General features: G+C 47.5%; 6 protein-coding genes across 6 annotated transcripts; 4 read left to right on the forward strand and 2 right to left on the reverse strand.

Annotated features, from left to right (window-relative positions):
- Positions 1 to 19: 19 nt before the first annotated feature.
- Positions 20 to 949, reverse strand: BC939DRAFT_479343 (uncharacterized protein; the record flags this gene model as incomplete). Its single annotated transcript, XM_051558842.1, has 1 exon — positions 20 to 949. One exon carries the CDS (start codon positions 947 to 949, stop codon positions 20 to 22), a length of 930 nt encoding a protein of 309 aa, XP_051409653.1.
- A 489-nt stretch (positions 950 to 1,438) lies between these two features.
- On the forward strand, positions 1,439 to 2,505 carry BC939DRAFT_459323 (uncharacterized protein). Its single transcript, XM_051556719.1, has 4 exons — positions 1,439 to 1,505; positions 1,826 to 2,024; positions 2,145 to 2,216; positions 2,313 to 2,505. The coding sequence occupies exons 1-4, from the start codon at positions 1,494 to 1,496 to the stop codon at positions 2,456 to 2,458; spliced, it is 429 nt and encodes a 142-aa protein (XP_051409654.1). The 5' UTR covers positions 1,439 to 1,493; the 3' UTR covers positions 2,459 to 2,505.
- A 72-nt stretch (positions 2,506 to 2,577) lies between these two features.
- On the reverse strand, positions 2,578 to 3,876 carry BC939DRAFT_459324 (uncharacterized protein). The gene is made up of 4 exons (XM_051556720.1): positions 3,803 to 3,876; positions 3,499 to 3,571; positions 3,013 to 3,096; positions 2,578 to 2,860 (listed from the first exon to the last, which is right to left on the reverse strand). Exons 1-4 carry the CDS (start codon positions 3,835 to 3,837, stop codon positions 2,792 to 2,794), a joined length of 261 nt encoding a protein of 86 aa, XP_051409655.1. The 5' UTR covers positions 3,838 to 3,876; the 3' UTR covers positions 2,578 to 2,791.
- A 5,284-nt stretch (positions 3,877 to 9,160) lies between these two features.
- Positions 9,161 to 9,436, forward strand: BC939DRAFT_387184 (uncharacterized protein; the record flags this gene model as incomplete). The annotated part of the gene is made up of 1 exon (XM_051551834.1): positions 9,161 to 9,436. A coding segment is annotated over one exon (276 nt), but the record flags the coding sequence as incomplete, so codon positions are not given.
- Positions 9,437 to 11,020: 1,584 nt separating this feature from the next.
- Positions 11,021 to 12,862, forward strand: BC939DRAFT_459334 (signal transduction histidine kinase). Its single transcript, XM_051556721.1, has 3 exons — positions 11,021 to 11,256; positions 11,663 to 11,856; positions 12,320 to 12,862. The coding sequence occupies exons 1-3, from the start codon at positions 11,221 to 11,223 to the stop codon at positions 12,570 to 12,572; spliced, it is 483 nt and encodes a 160-aa protein (XP_051409657.1). The 5' UTR covers positions 11,021 to 11,220; the 3' UTR covers positions 12,573 to 12,862.
- Positions 12,863 to 13,203: 341 nt separating this feature from the next.
- On the forward strand, positions 13,204 to 14,127 carry BC939DRAFT_505470 (uncharacterized protein; the record flags this gene model as incomplete). Its single annotated transcript, XM_051560662.1, has 5 exons — positions 13,204 to 13,437; positions 13,522 to 13,587; positions 13,690 to 13,770; positions 13,886 to 13,944; positions 14,061 to 14,127. The coding sequence occupies 5 exons, from the start codon at positions 13,204 to 13,206 to the stop codon at positions 14,125 to 14,127; spliced, it is 507 nt and encodes a 168-aa protein (XP_051409658.1).
- Between the last annotated feature and the right edge of the window lie 1,761 nt (positions 14,128 to 15,888).

Consider the following 15,888-nt stretch of genomic DNA (forward strand, 5'->3'; position numbering starts at 1 on the left):
TCGCGCCAACCTCGTGTTCTTATTTAGGCTGCTGCGCTTGCTTATCTTGCTCGACCTCATTCTCACTCCAATCCTCCAGATCCGTATCCCAAGTATCCTCCCACTCGTTTCCCGAGACTGGAATGCCACGGCTCTTCCAATAGGCCTTCCCATAGGTACACAAGATCTCCTCTCCAGGTTGGATCCTCTTCAGCACCTTGCAGCCCATCCGAACCTCTCCTGTGTCGGCATCTCGGTATAGATCCCAGGCGACGTTTGGACCCTGCTGTTGAGTCCTGATCCTCCGAAAGTCGTTCACAAAGCGTCCGTGATTCCCCTGGGCGGATGCGTCGAGGTTGAGGTCGTTGCAAAGATAGAGTGTATGATCTGATTCCGGATCGGCGTATTCGTCAGGGACAATGAGAGAGATATAGTCAAGGAGATGGCGGCCGGGACGGAGGGGTTCGGTTGCAAAAAGACCATAGGATCCGAGAACTGGGTGGGTAAGCGGAGAGTCGATGAGACGGATTTCGTATGGTGGAAGAGGTACGATACTGGAGTCATTATTATCATTGGTTGTGGATTGTAGTCGAGACCGAAGGAGTCCTGAGATGGCGTGTCCGATAGGTAGATTGTCGTACTCGTCCTCGCCTTCGTCCCTTGATCCGTCCTCGTTATTTGGCTCATCCTCGGCTTCGTCCCATGATCTGTCCTCGTTGTCTGGCTCGTCCTCGTCCGTGTCATCATTGTTCTTCTCGCAGACTTCCTGCACGTCCTCAACACTGTGAGCCTGTGGCCACTGTGTCAAAGTACTCATGGTTCCGGGATCCTTATGCTGTTCGCTCTTTTTCCGCCGTCGTCCTTGAACAAGACCCAGGACCGAGGGGGAGATAGCAGGATGGTATTCGTAGTCAATCAAGTACTTGACCTGCTTGGGCCAGTTTGGCGGCAAGAGCTCTGGATCGATCATCGAGACGTGCTCCTGCTGCTGCTGTCGTTGTGGTGGTGGCGGCGACGATAGTGGTTGTCGTTGTTCTGAAGTAAAGTCGTCTGATCTGGGCCGATTTATAGGTCTCGGTTGCTGTGAGTCCTTCATCATCGACTGTCTTTCACTTGATATGAGCTCCTGAAGTATTGAGTCAAGTGCGATTGGCGGAGTGAGGTCGTCTTCATTGTCGCTTTGACTGTCGATCCTATCACTGGTGTTTCCTCTATGATCGATCCTGCTGTCCTTTAGAGTGGCGTGGGGTGAGTGCTTCGACTGTATTCGTTCATCTTGCTCCATTTATCAGCCGTCATTCCTTGCTGGGATCTCAAATAGCCTCGATATGGATGGCAGGAAAATATAGTGGGCAAAACAAAGAGACGAAATGGTTATCAGAATGCCAGTGTGGCTTGTTGGAGGGGCGCGCCTTGGAGTGCCTTCTCAACCTGGCTGCAGTCGATGTTGGTTGTGAAGACATTCCTCTTCCTTCGGTTCACTTCGACTCTCAAAGCTTCTTTTACTATCAAACATGTCAGACAGAGTAAGGATGCTTGTCTCGCATAAATGCATTGCCATCGGCATCTTTAAGACGGAACTGGACGCAGGACGCAGGACAGCGGTTTGATTGATTCGACAAACCGCACTAGACACACAGGCCAGAAGGAGAGATAGAGACAGAGTACAGAAGGTCGACCTCGTCACACTGGACGTCAGGATCCCTGGAAATACTATTGAAGGAAGACTCGAAGGGACTCATTCGGAGCGCAGCAACGGACATAAGCAGTACCCTTTACCACGCGACCTCTATTGAAGAAGACAATTAAACTCAAGTCCTGCTCAATACTTTCATGACATGATTAGCCAAGAGGCGGATATAACAGCCGTGGAGGCGGAGGACGTGGTGGTGGTGGACGCGGTGGTGGTAGTGGCGGTGGACGTGGAGGCGGACGCGGCGGTGGACACTCCTCTCACACAGAACGGCCCAAGAAAGAGTCGATCCTGGATCTTGGAAAATACATGGATCAGAAGATCCGAGTCAAATACAGCGGCGGACGTGAAGGTAAAAATGAAAAAATAACGACGGCAGCAAGCAGCAATGGCTCTGTATAAAAGCAAATAATTCCATGGTCTCTTGAACTGACAATGATTCTCGGTATTCGTCTCGGTCTATGCTTTGCAGTCATAGGAACATTGAAGGGCTACGACCCTCTTTTGAACTTGGTACTGGATGAGACCGAGGAGTGCTTGAGAGGTAAGGAAAACGTCTAATTGGAGATCGCTTGATGTTGTCTCATCGACGGGTCTTCTCACTCGAATTTTGTTGCTGCTGATTTTCTGCCGACCGTAGATCCTGAGGATGGCCGCTTGTTGGATCAGACCAGGACCTTGGGTCTCATTGTCTGCAGAGGCCCCGCGATCATCTTGATCTCACCTATGGATGGCACTATGGAGATCGCCAATCCTTTCATCCAGGAGGAAGAGGCCGTTATCTGAAGCGACTGTAGCTGGAAAATAAAATGAATTTTTTTTTTTATGCAGCATTCCATTGTTTCTTGTTTGCATGACCTTGCTGGTGCAATAAAACGCAACATACAAAACGAAATAATCATGAAGCTGGATACAGGTCGATCGACAAAGCGACCAGATCAAGAGACAACAGTCTGAACCAGTGTTTCTATTGATCGTCTTTTATTTATTGTCAAAATCTTGCAATTTAACAACAGGCTGTGTCATTCAATTACAGGACACCATTCTTCTCGATGTTAATGGTTTCTAATTGATATCTGTCGCCGTCGTAGTGTCTTTCTCGTAGCGTCAGGTTTCGTATTACAGATGCTCCTTCTCCAAATCCCAGGCACTGTTAGTCGAGAATCCAGCAGGTGCAGTCTCTTTATGCTATATTATCGTAACATGAGTGAAGGACATCAGAAATACATTAGTTAAAGGAAACAATAAATAAAACACAGGCACTGCAGAAATTGCCAAGTACGATTTGACCAATGCTGGAGGAGCAGTGTTGCGTATGAAACAAATGTCGAAAAACATACCGCTTGTCCACGTTGCGTGCCTGTGAGGCGGTAGTCGCGATCCATCATAACTCTGTCCCAGCGGTCATTGCCGTATCTTGGGGGCTAAGCAGTCATAAAAGAAGGATATCGCTATTAATACTGTGTCCTGAACAGATCACGACAGTAGGACATGGTGCTAAATACTGCCACCAAGAGCATTTTCCAGTATGCTGGTACAGTTCCAAACTAAAAGCCATGATGTTGTTGGCTGAATCACCACTTAATTCGCTGACATTAGCATCCTAATATCCTGTGAGTTGGCATCGGTATGTTCAGAAAAATCTGCGGCTATCCATGGTACGGTAGCAGAGGCGAGAAAGGATCGGTGGAAATATCGCGGCACGAAACCGATTGAACAGCTCCTGATCGATTCCATGTTCATATTATCCTGCGATCCACGTAAACATGTCTATGATGGTCGAGTCCAAGTGTCCTGGGTGTATGGCGAAGAGTTGGCAGTCATACCTGTCCCTCGTTCACGCTGACTTTGAGCTTCTGGAAGAGAAGACCGGAAACACCAAAGAATCCGGTGATCAAACTAGACAGTTGCAACACCAGTAGAATCCGATATACTGCGTGTTAGAAACAACCGATTCCTGATCGACAATTGTATAAAGCGATCGAGGAGAGCCGTTGACGGATCTCGAAAAAAAAGACATGCAACAGACGCCAGGGCGGCTGTGTTTGTGCGTTCAAAGATCGTTTGTTGACACAAGAAGCTAAGGCGACGCTGTTACGTTTGCGGAATCAGTGATCCAGATGGTCGTACCCAAGGGGAATCAAGGCCTCGAATGGAACTGGCATGGTGGTCGATATAACGAGGAGTGGGGAGTGATGGAGTAATTCGTTTGTCTGTGTTCGGGGTCTCTCTTCAGCATCGGAAATCCGCACATCTGCGCACGAACATGTGACGTATGAGCACAAAATGTTTTCGTATGCACTGTGCCCAGCCGAATCTATGAGACGGTTCGGGCGGTTCAAGACTCGCGTCTAACACAATTGCTCCTAACAACGGAACTGGAGTCTATGAAAACTGCACGCGATATCCCCACCCCTGTTACTTAATCTGAATTCAGGAAAACAAACGCGCACTTTTGACTGATTTGGCCAATCGCTTCCTTATTGCTCCACTTCATAGAACGGGGGAACAATGCCAGCTGGTCTGTGGACGTTGCGTGAGCCTGCTCGTTTAGTCGACTGATCTGATTTATATTTATCTGTTTCCGGAAAATGTATCCAGCAATGTAGAAGACGCATCGTTCGGATTAATAAAGCACGGACAGGGACCGAAGACAGTATGAGCGACATCCCCGCGCACACGCACCGAACAATTTTTTTTTGCTTCCTGTGTAGAAGCTTCAAATAAGGTTTGTGGAAAATCCATGCATCATTGCTTTGCTCATTTGGACCGGGATTCCTGCAAAACATAGACTATCTACACCACCACATCGCAATTGATTAACACGAGTGCCTCGACAGATAAAAAGACTAGCAATTGACGTGGATATCTTGAGAACAATGATGATGTAGATCTGAGAGCATTGCAGAACAGAGTAGAGCACTGGTTCACTATGGTTTAATCCTACACGTCTATCCGCTAATATTATTGATGATATTGTGCACGATGACGGTACACAATGACAGCGCGCGATGACGGTGTTTGCTGAGGGCTGCACATGTTGAAGACAAAAAGAGGGTTGTTAATGACGATGGAATACTTGGTAGCTTTTTTTTTAGTTCATTAGTTCTTCCTCTTCGATGATGCCAGGAACCGAATCTGATCTGGGCGAGAAGGTACAGGATGGTTTTATTTTGCACGGGCATTTCATCACCCGCATCAACCTTTTGGACACAACACTAGCAAAAACCCCCCTGAATGAAAGCCCTGGGCTCCACCGCACAGAATACTGCCGATCAATCAGATCCTTATACTTCATCACCAATACTCCACATCGAGGCAAGGGCCCAGTCAGGAGAATCCAAACCCAGCTGTACCTTTTGTTGTCTCTTGCTCTTGACGTTGCTGTACCTGTCGCTTTGCCCATTTAATGAACCTCACGCGAAGTCAATCATATATATGAAAACCCCCACTTCGCATGAATTCTACGAATAGTCATGCAGCACTCTCCCATATCAGGATATTTCTTAACGCCACTGGCTACCCACGCCATCAAACCAAGCTCGTCCCATGCGATGTACGCCTGTCGCTTCTAGGGGTTCGGCGCACCGTAGTCATATCTAACCTGTGTCTGGTTATGTATCTATTTATCTATGCGCCTGTGGGAGCGGTCAGGCTCGAGCACGTAACCGTCGTCATCATACATGGACTGCATGAATTAGTACCCGTTGTTTAGTCCTATCATACCTGTCTTCCTTCCTGCTCCCTCCATTCTCAACATGTTAAGAATTAGTACCTTTTAGACAATGGAATACATCATCTAAAATAAACCGCTATCCTTTACGGCATGGGAGGAAGGGATACTCTTTGCTTGCTTCTCTGCACGTCCAAACAATTGTGCAATGATAAATTCGCTCTTCGCCCTAACGGAAAGTATTGCTTGGCCAAGGCACTTTCGAACTTGACCCACAATCGAAGCAATGTGTCCGTCAATCATGGATGGGGAGCGTTGGGTCTGCAGACGATCTCCTCAGGGCTGTGGGAATGTGGTCTTGGCAATGGATTCATCCATCGATCCCAGACGCTGCATTATGTCTCAGTTGGCATTAATATCGAAAAATGGGGGCAGAGCTCGACAACCAGATTCGCTATTCATGTCTTTGTTTTCGCCTGTGTTTCTCTTCTATTTTATCCTTACTAGAGAACGAAACAGATTCGCATGCGCATGGTAGCCCTTCTGTTCTGTCCCAACCACAGAACGGAGGGTCTCACCTCTCGTAAGATATGCTGCTTCTCCGTTCTGTTCCAGCTAGAAAACGAAGATCGCGTTATACCTCCCTTTGGAACGTATTGTCATTACATCACTGCGAAGGGAGGAGGTTTTTTTTAGCTTCTTTCATGCCTTATGAATGTTTGGGTGTAAGGCACAAGCGTGTACCTGATTCGCGTTCGACGAAGCGTACCGCTTTTGGTACACAATTCACGTAAGTATTGGATATGGGGACAGCTCCCCTGCCCCGCTGCATGAATTGCAGCCGTCTAAAACCTACTCTTTAAAGATATCGGCGTTAGTGGCCCAGTAGCCTCTGATTTATCCTCCGTGCTTTCTCCACCTGGATCCCTGGACAACTGAGGGAGCTGAAAGATCGTCATTGCGGCATAGGATGAGCTATGGTGCATTTCGTTCTCATGAATAGGGCTTTCCATAAGCGACTGACAATCATGCACTAAGTGAACTTAATGGCCCTGGGCACTATCTAGTGTCGGGAGTGACGACATGCGAAAAAGAAGGGGGGAAACCAAGAGTGCGACGATCGATAGTCCCAACTGAAATGAGAGAGCCGTTGTAAAAAAGACGAACCAAGTGATCTGCAAAACGCACTGACGTTTGGAACATGTAATTGACAATTGACGATTGGCAAATTTTTAATTTCAGAAAAGGAAGGTGCGCGCGAACGCACTCCTGTGAACACGCAGACAAGGCGGATGGACGCGTCTGATTTGATAGGTTTGGGCGATGATGGCATCGATGGGGGAACCTGCTCGTCCGGGGATGTTCAGCGGTTTATGCTTTGTTGTGCCCACAACAAAGGCCTACGGCAGTGACCGTCCTGTACGTACATACAGTGCACACTCGGGCCTGTCTCTCTCCCTTCCCCCTCTCGCTCTTTCCCTCTCCCTCAATCGATACCGCGCATCAAGCCACTGTCTAGACTGAATTGGATATAGAGTAATGAATATGTCTTCCAGTCATTTGCTATGATTCAATTGTCGCCATCGACTGAATCTAATTCAGCCATCTCCTTTTTACTTTACTCCGTTGACTTGTTGTTACTGTGGACAGGCCGATTTGGTTCTCACACGTCTAGCAGAGGCGCCTTTTTCTTTTACATACTTTGATTTGAATAGAGCAGAGTAAAGAAGTGCCCTGCCCTCCTCTCCCACCACCAAGTCCATAAATACCCTCGCGACCTGGCACTCCTCCCCCACCGGTTCGTCTCGTCTCCTTTTTACACATAAATACTATACAGATATACACCGTTGACCACCTCTTTTCCTTCTCTCTTCTTTGAGACACAGCTACTTCTACTTCTATCCAGACTACCCATTTCCAACCAGCCGCAACGACAACCCCGCCTAACAATCCGCATCTTCACGCTTTCCTTACACGTTCTTTCACGCACTTGTTGTATAGCGCATCCTTTTTTTTTTCGCTCTTATCTTCTCTACTACCTCAGAGTCAACAACTCGTTCTGCCGAGAACGATATCATGTCCTTGGAGGTCACCAGTATCCGTCGAGGTAAGCCTTTGTTATCATGTCCTTGCAGTGGACACGTTTCATCACAAGCAGTCTGTCGATACCAGGAAAAAAAAAAAAAAAAAAAAAAAAAAAAAACTCCCACTCTTGTCTTCGCCACCTGCCTTCGCACTTCAGCACACTCCGTAACTCCATATCGCCAAAATAAAGCTGCGGCCGAACCCTGTCTTCTTTTGTTTGCTGCTGCTGCCTGCTACCACTTTATCACTATGTCTGTCTCGGTAAATGGCCCGATCATCGCACGCCTTGTCCTTCGACAGGGCTGCTCTGCGGTGCCCTCATTCATTCCAGATGGACCTTCTCTTTATCTGAAGCAACTCTCCTTATCCACCCTGAGACTTCAACAAATCCACCATCGAAAAAACGACGCTTCTGCTGTAGATGGACATGTCCACTAGTTTACTTTGTTTTGCCATCAAAAGCTGCTTGGCTGCCTGTTACCATGTTCAACAAGATGATAATACTCACTTCAAACCAAACAACTATTACCCTTCAACTTCCTCTTCGCCCTTCTTATCACCATCTATCTTTACCATCATCTACCCCTTCTGGTTCTTCTTGTGGCCTCGTTAATATCGGACAATCATTTACCATCAACCTCCTCACATCTCCTTCTGCTCCACATCCACACTACACACTGTATTCTCTCTGCGCATGACCCACCCCACTTATTTCAAACCACACAGACACAAACTCGACCCCGACTCGCTTCCTAATGGAGTGCGAGGACTTGAATCCCGGATTCGGTCTCAACCTCGATAACCCCTACAGCCCTTTTGACACCACCTACAAATTCCTCAATCCCGGAACACCTAAATCGGAGGCTGATCCCCTTGACACTGGCTACAAGACACCAATCACCTCGGTATCCATGCTTTCGCAGCAGTCCTTCCTTGCAGCAGAGCAGCAGCATCCGTGGTCGGACATGGTGTATGATGAGGCCTGTATACCTCTGCGCCAGATGTCTCCCAGGGTCTCTCCCTCTTCCTCAATCTCTTCCAACTTATCCTCCTTGTCACACACTCCACCTCGTCAAACACCCACCTCGGAGTCGAGTGCATCCAACCCCTTCCGCTCACGCATGTCCTCAGTAGCATCAGATCAGCTTATCTTTAACTCCGAGGCCACACATGCCCATACTCATGAATACAACGCTGTCTTTGATAAACTTATTCCGTCCCAACAGTCATATCACAGTGATCTGGAACTTCCATCCCTTGCACCCGATTCTCCATCCCCCGACTCTCTCGTCCCAACCGACACTCTTCGAACAAGCAACATCACCATGAGCCAGGTTCGCCAAGCGGACACTCGACGTGCAGTCCCCTCGCAAGACAACGCCGATTACGGCGATCAGTACATGAGCGACGAACATGATAGTGAAATGGACGTCGACTCGAACGATTCAAACGATGAAGGCAACGACGGCGAAACCAGCTCTTCCAAAGACTCTAGCAGCTCCCGCGAATCATCGTCCATGATCGAAGGATCACCTGCTAGGTCTACCCGAACACGCGCCTCTGCTCGAGCTTCCGCTAAATCCACAAAGTCCATCAAACCGGCGTCACAAAAGTCTTCGACCAAGACCAAGAAGAACACTGCAGCCAAGAGCACAGCGTCTTCTAGAAGACCTCAGGCCGTTCCCACCAAAGGCTCTTCAAGCAGGGCTTCGATAGCATCGACCGCATCAACTGGATCGACCAGCTCGGTCAGCTCCAAAGAATCGAGCCAGGCCAGGAAGCACTCTTCTGAGGAGGAGTCGCCCGAAGCCAAGCGGCAAAAGTTCCTGGAACGCAACAGAATGGCGGCGTCGAAATGCCGCGAGAAGAAGCGGTTGCAGACCCTCAAGACGATTGCAGATGCGGATGCGATCACAGCACGCAACCAGGCTCTGCACGAGTCGTTGGACGAGTTGCAGGAGGAGGTTCGAACGCTTAAGAACCAGATTTTGTGCCATCGTGACTGCGGATGCGACGTGATCCAGAAATTTGTACAGAGTAGCTTTTGCTCGACCCCGTTCTTTACTGGAACTACCGCTGCCGCTGCCGCTGGCATCAACCAAGGGCATCCTTCTCACGCTTCCACGCAGCTCTGTTAAAGGAGTCTCTGTATAGGCCTCCGAACAAGATTGTAGCACGCTTTTCCTGTACTTCTTTGTCCATATAATTCCTCGCGCCTGCTTTCTTCCGCTTCGAAACCTAGCCTGAGAACTGTGCACCTCCATTCCCTTTCGCATGAATTCCTTTCATAATACCGCACCTGATGTACATAACGACCAGAATATTTCAAGTCGTTTCACCAGCTTCATTTCAGTATCCACACTGTACCATATTTTCTTCTCTTTTCACCAGTTCAATCAACCCAGCACTTTCTACTCTTTCTCTTTTTTTCTGTTATAATGTGCCTTTTATTTCAGTTTGCACACATAGCAAACACACACGCCTTCAAACAGAACAGAGTTTCTTCTGCATCCAGATTCAAAAACCAATAAAATGAATAAAATAACCAAAATAACCACGTTTTAATTTTTTTGCCATGTGGAAAGAGGAGCAGGGATCTGTTTATCCTGCATTGGACAGGGCACCAACAAAAAAAAAAAAAAGGGCAACGCGTGGCAGGTATGATTCGCGTGAAAAAAACGCGATATAGTGTACCAAGGGACGACTCTCATTCGTTCCTTAAACGCAAAAAGAACACAGATGCAGGTACAGTGCACACAGAGAACATCGTTATTCCTCTCGCCCATGCGCTCACATTTTGTCCCTTCGTTTTCTCTTTTGATTCTGAAATTCACTCACGCCGATGGGTTATATCCATGCACGGTCCAACGCTTCAGTGACCACACAACCAAGCGCGGCTCTCCTTTGAGTATATGCTGTATGTAGTAAGTACTTAGGAAACAGAAAGCAATAGTAGAGTTTCATTCACGCGAAAATGAGTTTCTCGTGTAGCACAGGTACAACGGACGCGTCCAACGGACAAGAGCGGGGGAGGCCTCGGAAAGAAAATAAAGTAAGTGATCTGCGAGGTGTGAAATGTGAGAGTGAATGTGCATGGGTGTAGCCTACCGTCTGCTATAACGAACATCCATCCAAAGAGGCAAAGGAAGCCTTGGAGTGGTGTTCTAGTCTACCGTGGTAGCATTGGCGGGGAGATGTAAAGAAAGGTCAAGAAAAAAAAGAAAGAGCGGATGCACATACATGCATACACACATGGCGTCGGTATTTTTTTTTTTCTTTTGTTGAAGAGCATTGACATTGTCGAGTGCACCGCAGAAGAAGCTTACGAGAAGAAAAAGGAAATGTGTGGGCATCTACAGAGCGTATTTCGCGTTTCGTGTTCTTCTCTCCATTTGCGTCTACAACCACTGCCCTTTCTTGCTTTGCCTTGACTTGTTGATATGGGTGAGAATGTGGGTGTGTAGGGGAGCAGCGGTGTGCATTGGTGTGCCCCGAATGAGGTTGGGTGCGGTTGGGTGCCCGTTGGACGCAATTGGGCTGGACCGAAGAGACAAGAGCGGGAACGCGCTCTGTGCGCAACCCTGTGGCCACCAATTTTCCCGCTCCCTTTCCTTCCGTCCATTCCCCTCCTCTTCTTTTCCTTCCTTCGGTCTCGCTCTTCCTTTTCTTCTTAGGCTCACTTTCAAGCACCACCTTCGCTTCCCTCACACGCCACCGACACACCCTCCGCTCCATCCACCACATCCCATTCATATCATATCCATTGCTCCATCATACTGAGTCAGCCATCATGACTACCGTCGCCGCACACCCAGAACCTGCTCCTGTAAGAATCTCCTCCGTCCTGGGACTCCATGGCGTGTTCTCATGAACCAAATGCCTGAAAAAAATTGAGCAAACAAAAAAGCTCATGAGAGTCAGTAGTTGATTCATTCCATTCCAGTTCATTGTCCCTCGGCGCAGTGAGGTCCTTGATGCCTCTTATTATCCTCTCCGCCTCTTTTTGTTTATGAGCGATTGCCGCGAAGAATAATATCGTATTGCCCGATTTTTCAACCATCAGGATGAAACTTTGCTGGGGGAGCTTTTTTTTATTTTTATTCGACGGCATGAACCAGTTATTTGGGAGGAAGGGCCACAGGATCGTGCTCTGCTTTAACTTCGATCGATTCAATTCATTTGATAACAGTGTGTTGTCCAGCTAACATTCTTCATTCTATCCTTCTCGGCAGGTAGAGGTCAAGGACGAGGTTGAGGTCGAGACAGATCCTGAGGACGACTTTGAGGACGATGAAATCATTGATCATGCTACATTTGACCAGCTACTGGAAATGGATGACGAAGAAGACCACGAGTTCTCAAGGTCCCTTGTCTGGAACTACTTTGAGCAGGCCGAACAGACTTTTAAGGAGCTTGACGATGCCATGTAAGTTAGAGTTCCCATTTTTTTTTCTGGGTCACTTCACCCCGAGGAAATGGTCCGGGCCATGGAAGCAGAAAACAAACGCGCGTGGTGCCTTGCTTCTGCGCCTTCCTTTTCTTTTCCTTTTTTGTCGCGACGATGAGTGGAGCTGTATTGTTTAAGTGCGCCCGTGAGTTGGATTGTTTTTTAATAATACGCTTTTGGAGCGCAGCATCGGTGCTGTGTGGTGCGTTGCGGTGCAGTGTGTGTTCTAGCTGTATAAGTATGATTGGGGCGAAGGAGTACCCTGGTGGGCTTTTTTTTTTTTGTCGATCCCACTGCAGAATCAAGTACCATCTTGCAGCATCTTCCTGTCTATAAAACAAATCTATGATTTGATAAAATACGCGTTTATTATTTTTATTACGCACTTAAATGGGATATAATAATAATAATAATAATAATAATAATGATAATAATCGATTAGGACACGGTTGGACTTTCCGGACCTGTCAAGACTGGGCCACTTTCTGAAGGGATCCTCGGCAGCATTGGGACTGATCAGAATCAGGGCGTCGTGTGAACGACTGCAGCACTATGGAAACTGCAAGGATGCAGATGGGGTCACGACGATTACGAACGAGGAGGCTAGGGAGCTGATTAAGGCACTACTAGTTCAGATGCGGCAAGAGTACGATGAGGCACAGAGCTACCTCACCGCATTCTATGAGGGACAATAGTCTATAGGATCACGTATCATCATTCTCCTATATACATATGTCCCGACTCTGTTTTTCATTTTGTATTCTTCATACTGTCAATAACATGTGCCATTTTAGTTTTCCTCAGAATCTCGAACTCTTCGATGATGACCTATCTCCGTGACAATTACCACATCCTCGGCGTGCGGGCGGGCGAGCGGCATACTTGTAATGGGTGGGTGTTAATCTTGGGTGTGTTGGCTTCTTGGTGGAAGAAAAGAGGAAGGGCGTTGTGTTTTGTTTCGTTGTCCGCATGGGGAAGACTAGCCATATTTGGATGCCAGTGTGTCTTGTGTGGATACCGCTAGTGCATGCAATATGCAAAGCCGTATTTGCATGACCCACATGGATGACTAATCGCGAGGGCACAGCCTGAAGAGGAAACAGGAAATAAGAAAAGAAAAGAAAAGAAAAAAAGGATCAAGACGCGTCGCGTAGGGACAGGAGTCTCTACACTCATTTTCAAACGCGAAAATTAGTGGAAGCCTAGAGTTCGAGTCTACCTAACGGTTTAGTTATTTTCTTTTATTCTACAAAACTGGACCTGAATGTATAGACCCACCAACAATGGCTAGATTGTACGCAACAAAAAAACGCTCCTCCAATACGAATGATATTCCCCCGGCTCTACAACGCCACTGAGGACTCCATTGAGTTCAGATGGCAGGGCTTTACAGCGCGTTTCCATCGTTTGTTTCGTTATCAGAATGTCGGGAACACTAGGGATTTCGTCGAGATCGAGGATATCGAGGGCAAGAGGCGGCACTATCTTCAAGAGCGACGGTCCGACAAGTATAAGGACGCCCTGTTTGTGTATTTGGATGAATCCTATGTCAACAGCAAGGTGGGTTATGTTTGTTTAGGATGTGTTTATGGCTTCATCTCAGACAGAAGAACGTATGTTCTACTTTCATTTTGTTCTTATCAGTCGTGGTTCACTAATGGGGTGATGGCACGCCGTGCGAATAAGGGCAAGCGATACTGCATCATTCATGTTGGTTGGGAGGATGGTTGAATTGGGGGACCGCGGGTCTGGTCAGCGAAATACGGAGGAACTAGCGAATACCATGAGAATTTGAACGCGTCGATTTTCGAGAAATATCTGGATGAGCTTTGTCGCCACTGCAAGGATGATTTAGAGTTTTCCAAAGTCGTGTTTGTCAGTGGAGAATGCCAAGTACCATCGTAAGGAACATTAAGGATATAGTCAGTAAAGCGTCGAGGCCGAGCAGGACGAACAGCCTAAGAAGTACAGAACACTTTCTCAACTCAGTAAAAATGAACTGCGTTAGCGGCTTCAGAAGGTGAACGCTGATATCAACGTACTTCATGCGCTCAACAAGAAGCAACTGTATGAGATGGCCAAGGAACCAGAATACAAGTTTCCTCTTCAGAGGTCATTGCCCAGAAATGAGATTCATTGCGATGTCGAGAGCATTGACACGTTATATCGTATTTAACATTTAGACTAACTACGACCTACCACAACGATGAGTCCAACTTCCAGATGGTCAAGGAGACGATATGGAGCTAGCAGGTCCAAAACGGGGCGACTTGGTGAGACGGACAATGGATAATGAAGAGAAATATAGGACTACAATGAATATGAATGATCGCCCTTGCTCTCCGTTGCTGGTTGATTTTGATGAGGAGAAGGAAGACGAGGAAGACGAGGAGGAGGAGGAGGTTACTGACGGAGACACGTTTATGGATGAGCTAGGCTTTGCAGAGGAAACGTGAAATTAAGGTTCAGTAAACTACAGCACATATCATACCGGGTTACACAACAGCTCTCCAAGGTGATCTGGAAAAGTTGTATCGCTGCGAAGTTTACATCACCATCGCAATACCTCGCAAGCGAGCTTCCTATGGAAAAGGTTCTGGATATTCAACAAATGTCATTACAATATTACTTGATTGAGCGCAAGTCAGAGTCAGGCCCATCCCCCAGCGCTTAGGGAAATCAATTGGTATTACCATTTTTTTCCATCAACCCCATCGAAAATCCCAGCCTCTCCAACAAGCACCACCTTAACTCTCTCTCTTTCTTCCTCACCTCAGCTCCACCCACTACCCATCACTTTTTTTAACTGCCTTGCATTTCCCTTGCACTCTCTCCTTTTCTGTACAATGCGGGACATCTAGTCGCGACATAAGACTTTTGACTAGAAACGCCTATTCATTTTCAAGTACAACCGCTGAATCGAAGTCTGAGTCATTAATGTGTGCATTATCCTTCCTTCTACAAACCAATGTCCGCCGTTTGTCAATATAACCTTTAGTTCAAAGGGGTTTGAGCTTCAACATTTTCTACGTACAGTCACGACTAGATGTCTCGCACTATATTCCTTTACATACTTACTCGTCTTTCTATTTGTTGCTCCTGTCGAAACGCACACATGGGGGTGGAGGCGGATGTACTCGGCATATACTTTTCCTACATTCGCGTAACCCGCCAGAGGATGACGTCCGAGGCATTCTGGCGCGCCGCCCAGTCCACGAACTCCGTCACCGCCATCCAATTCCGTCATGACACGACTCGTTCAGGTGCTCCATAAGATGTTGTTGCAGATATTTACCTAAGGCCCAGTAACCATCCTGCACTTTGATGATCCACCGACGACGCAGAAGGCGAAAGCACGGGAGAAGAGAAGGAGCTGGAGCAGCAGAGATGCGGGGGCTATGAACGATCAAGCAAAGGAGATTTAGAAGATGGTGAACTCCGACAGCACCAACCCATTGTCGAGGACTCGGAAGCACAAGCTTGTTCGGTCGACCCAGAAAGTAAAGGGGAGCTGGGCCGCCGCGAGGACGATCGATTCGACGATAAAGACGTCTTATTGCCGGGTTGAAGAAGGTGGGTTGGAACGTGTACCACTGCAACGGGGAGACGGACGTCTGTATCGGTGTCAAAGCAAAAGAGCGCTCTGGCCAGGCTGTGGTTGCCTCAGTTGATTCAGATATGCTCTTCCACGGGGTGAAGGTGCTCCTTAGTGCACTATATTGACCTATGTAGTATGTACGAGCAGAGAAGAGGACTCTTAATGCGGTGCAGAAGGGGAACCGCTTTATAAGGTGCCCGTCTGCCCTGGAAATAAGGATCTCTCGCTTGTCTTGTTGACTTTCTTGTACGAAAGTAAATATATAAGAGTAAAAAATCATACCACCACACGAAAACCAACATAATCATTTTTGAAGAAATATAGCGAGGACACATCCTACCGAAGACAAAAAGCCCTCAGGGGTGGTTCGCGGTGAAGATCGGATACAAAAAAATACTTGAAAAAGCGCGTCT

This window comes from Gamsiella multidivaricata (genome assembly GCF_025024155.1).
Source record: "Gamsiella multidivaricata strain RSA 2152 chromosome Unknown BC939scaffold_57, whole genome shotgun sequence".
Classification (NCBI taxonomy): Eukaryota; Fungi; Mortierellomycota; class Mortierellomycetes; order Mortierellales; family Mortierellaceae; genus Gamsiella; species Gamsiella multidivaricata.

Coding starts and splice junctions, on each gene's coding strand:
- BC939DRAFT_459323 (XM_051556719.1), top strand. Junction 2,025..2,144: donor ATACAGCGGCGGACGTGAAG/GTAAAAATGAAA, acceptor TATGCTTTGCAG/TCATAGGAACATTGAAGGGC. Junction 2,217..2,312: donor GACCGAGGAGTGCTTGAGAG/GTAAGGAAAACG, acceptor TGCCGACCGTAG/ATCCTGAGGATGGCCGCTTG.
- BC939DRAFT_459324 (XM_051556720.1), bottom strand. CDS start 3,837: ATGCCAGTTCCATTCGAGGCCTTGATTCCCCTTGG. Junction 3,572..3,802: donor GAGGCCTTGATTCCCCTTGG/GTACGACCATCT, acceptor GCAACTGTCTAG/TTTGATCACCGGATTCTTTG. Junction 2,861..3,012: donor GCACGCAACGTGGACAAGCG/GTATGTTTTTCG, acceptor ACGATAATATAG/CATAAAGAGACTGCACCTGC.
- BC939DRAFT_459334 (XM_051556721.1), top strand. CDS start 11,221: ATGACTACCGTCGCCGCACACCCAGAACCTGCTCCT. Junction 11,257..11,662: donor CACACCCAGAACCTGCTCCT/GTAAGAATCTCC, acceptor CCTTCTCGGCAG/GTAGAGGTCAAGGACGAGGT. Junction 11,857..12,319: donor AAGGAGCTTGACGATGCCAT/GTAAGTTAGAGT, acceptor ATAATCGATTAG/GACACGGTTGGACTTTCCGG.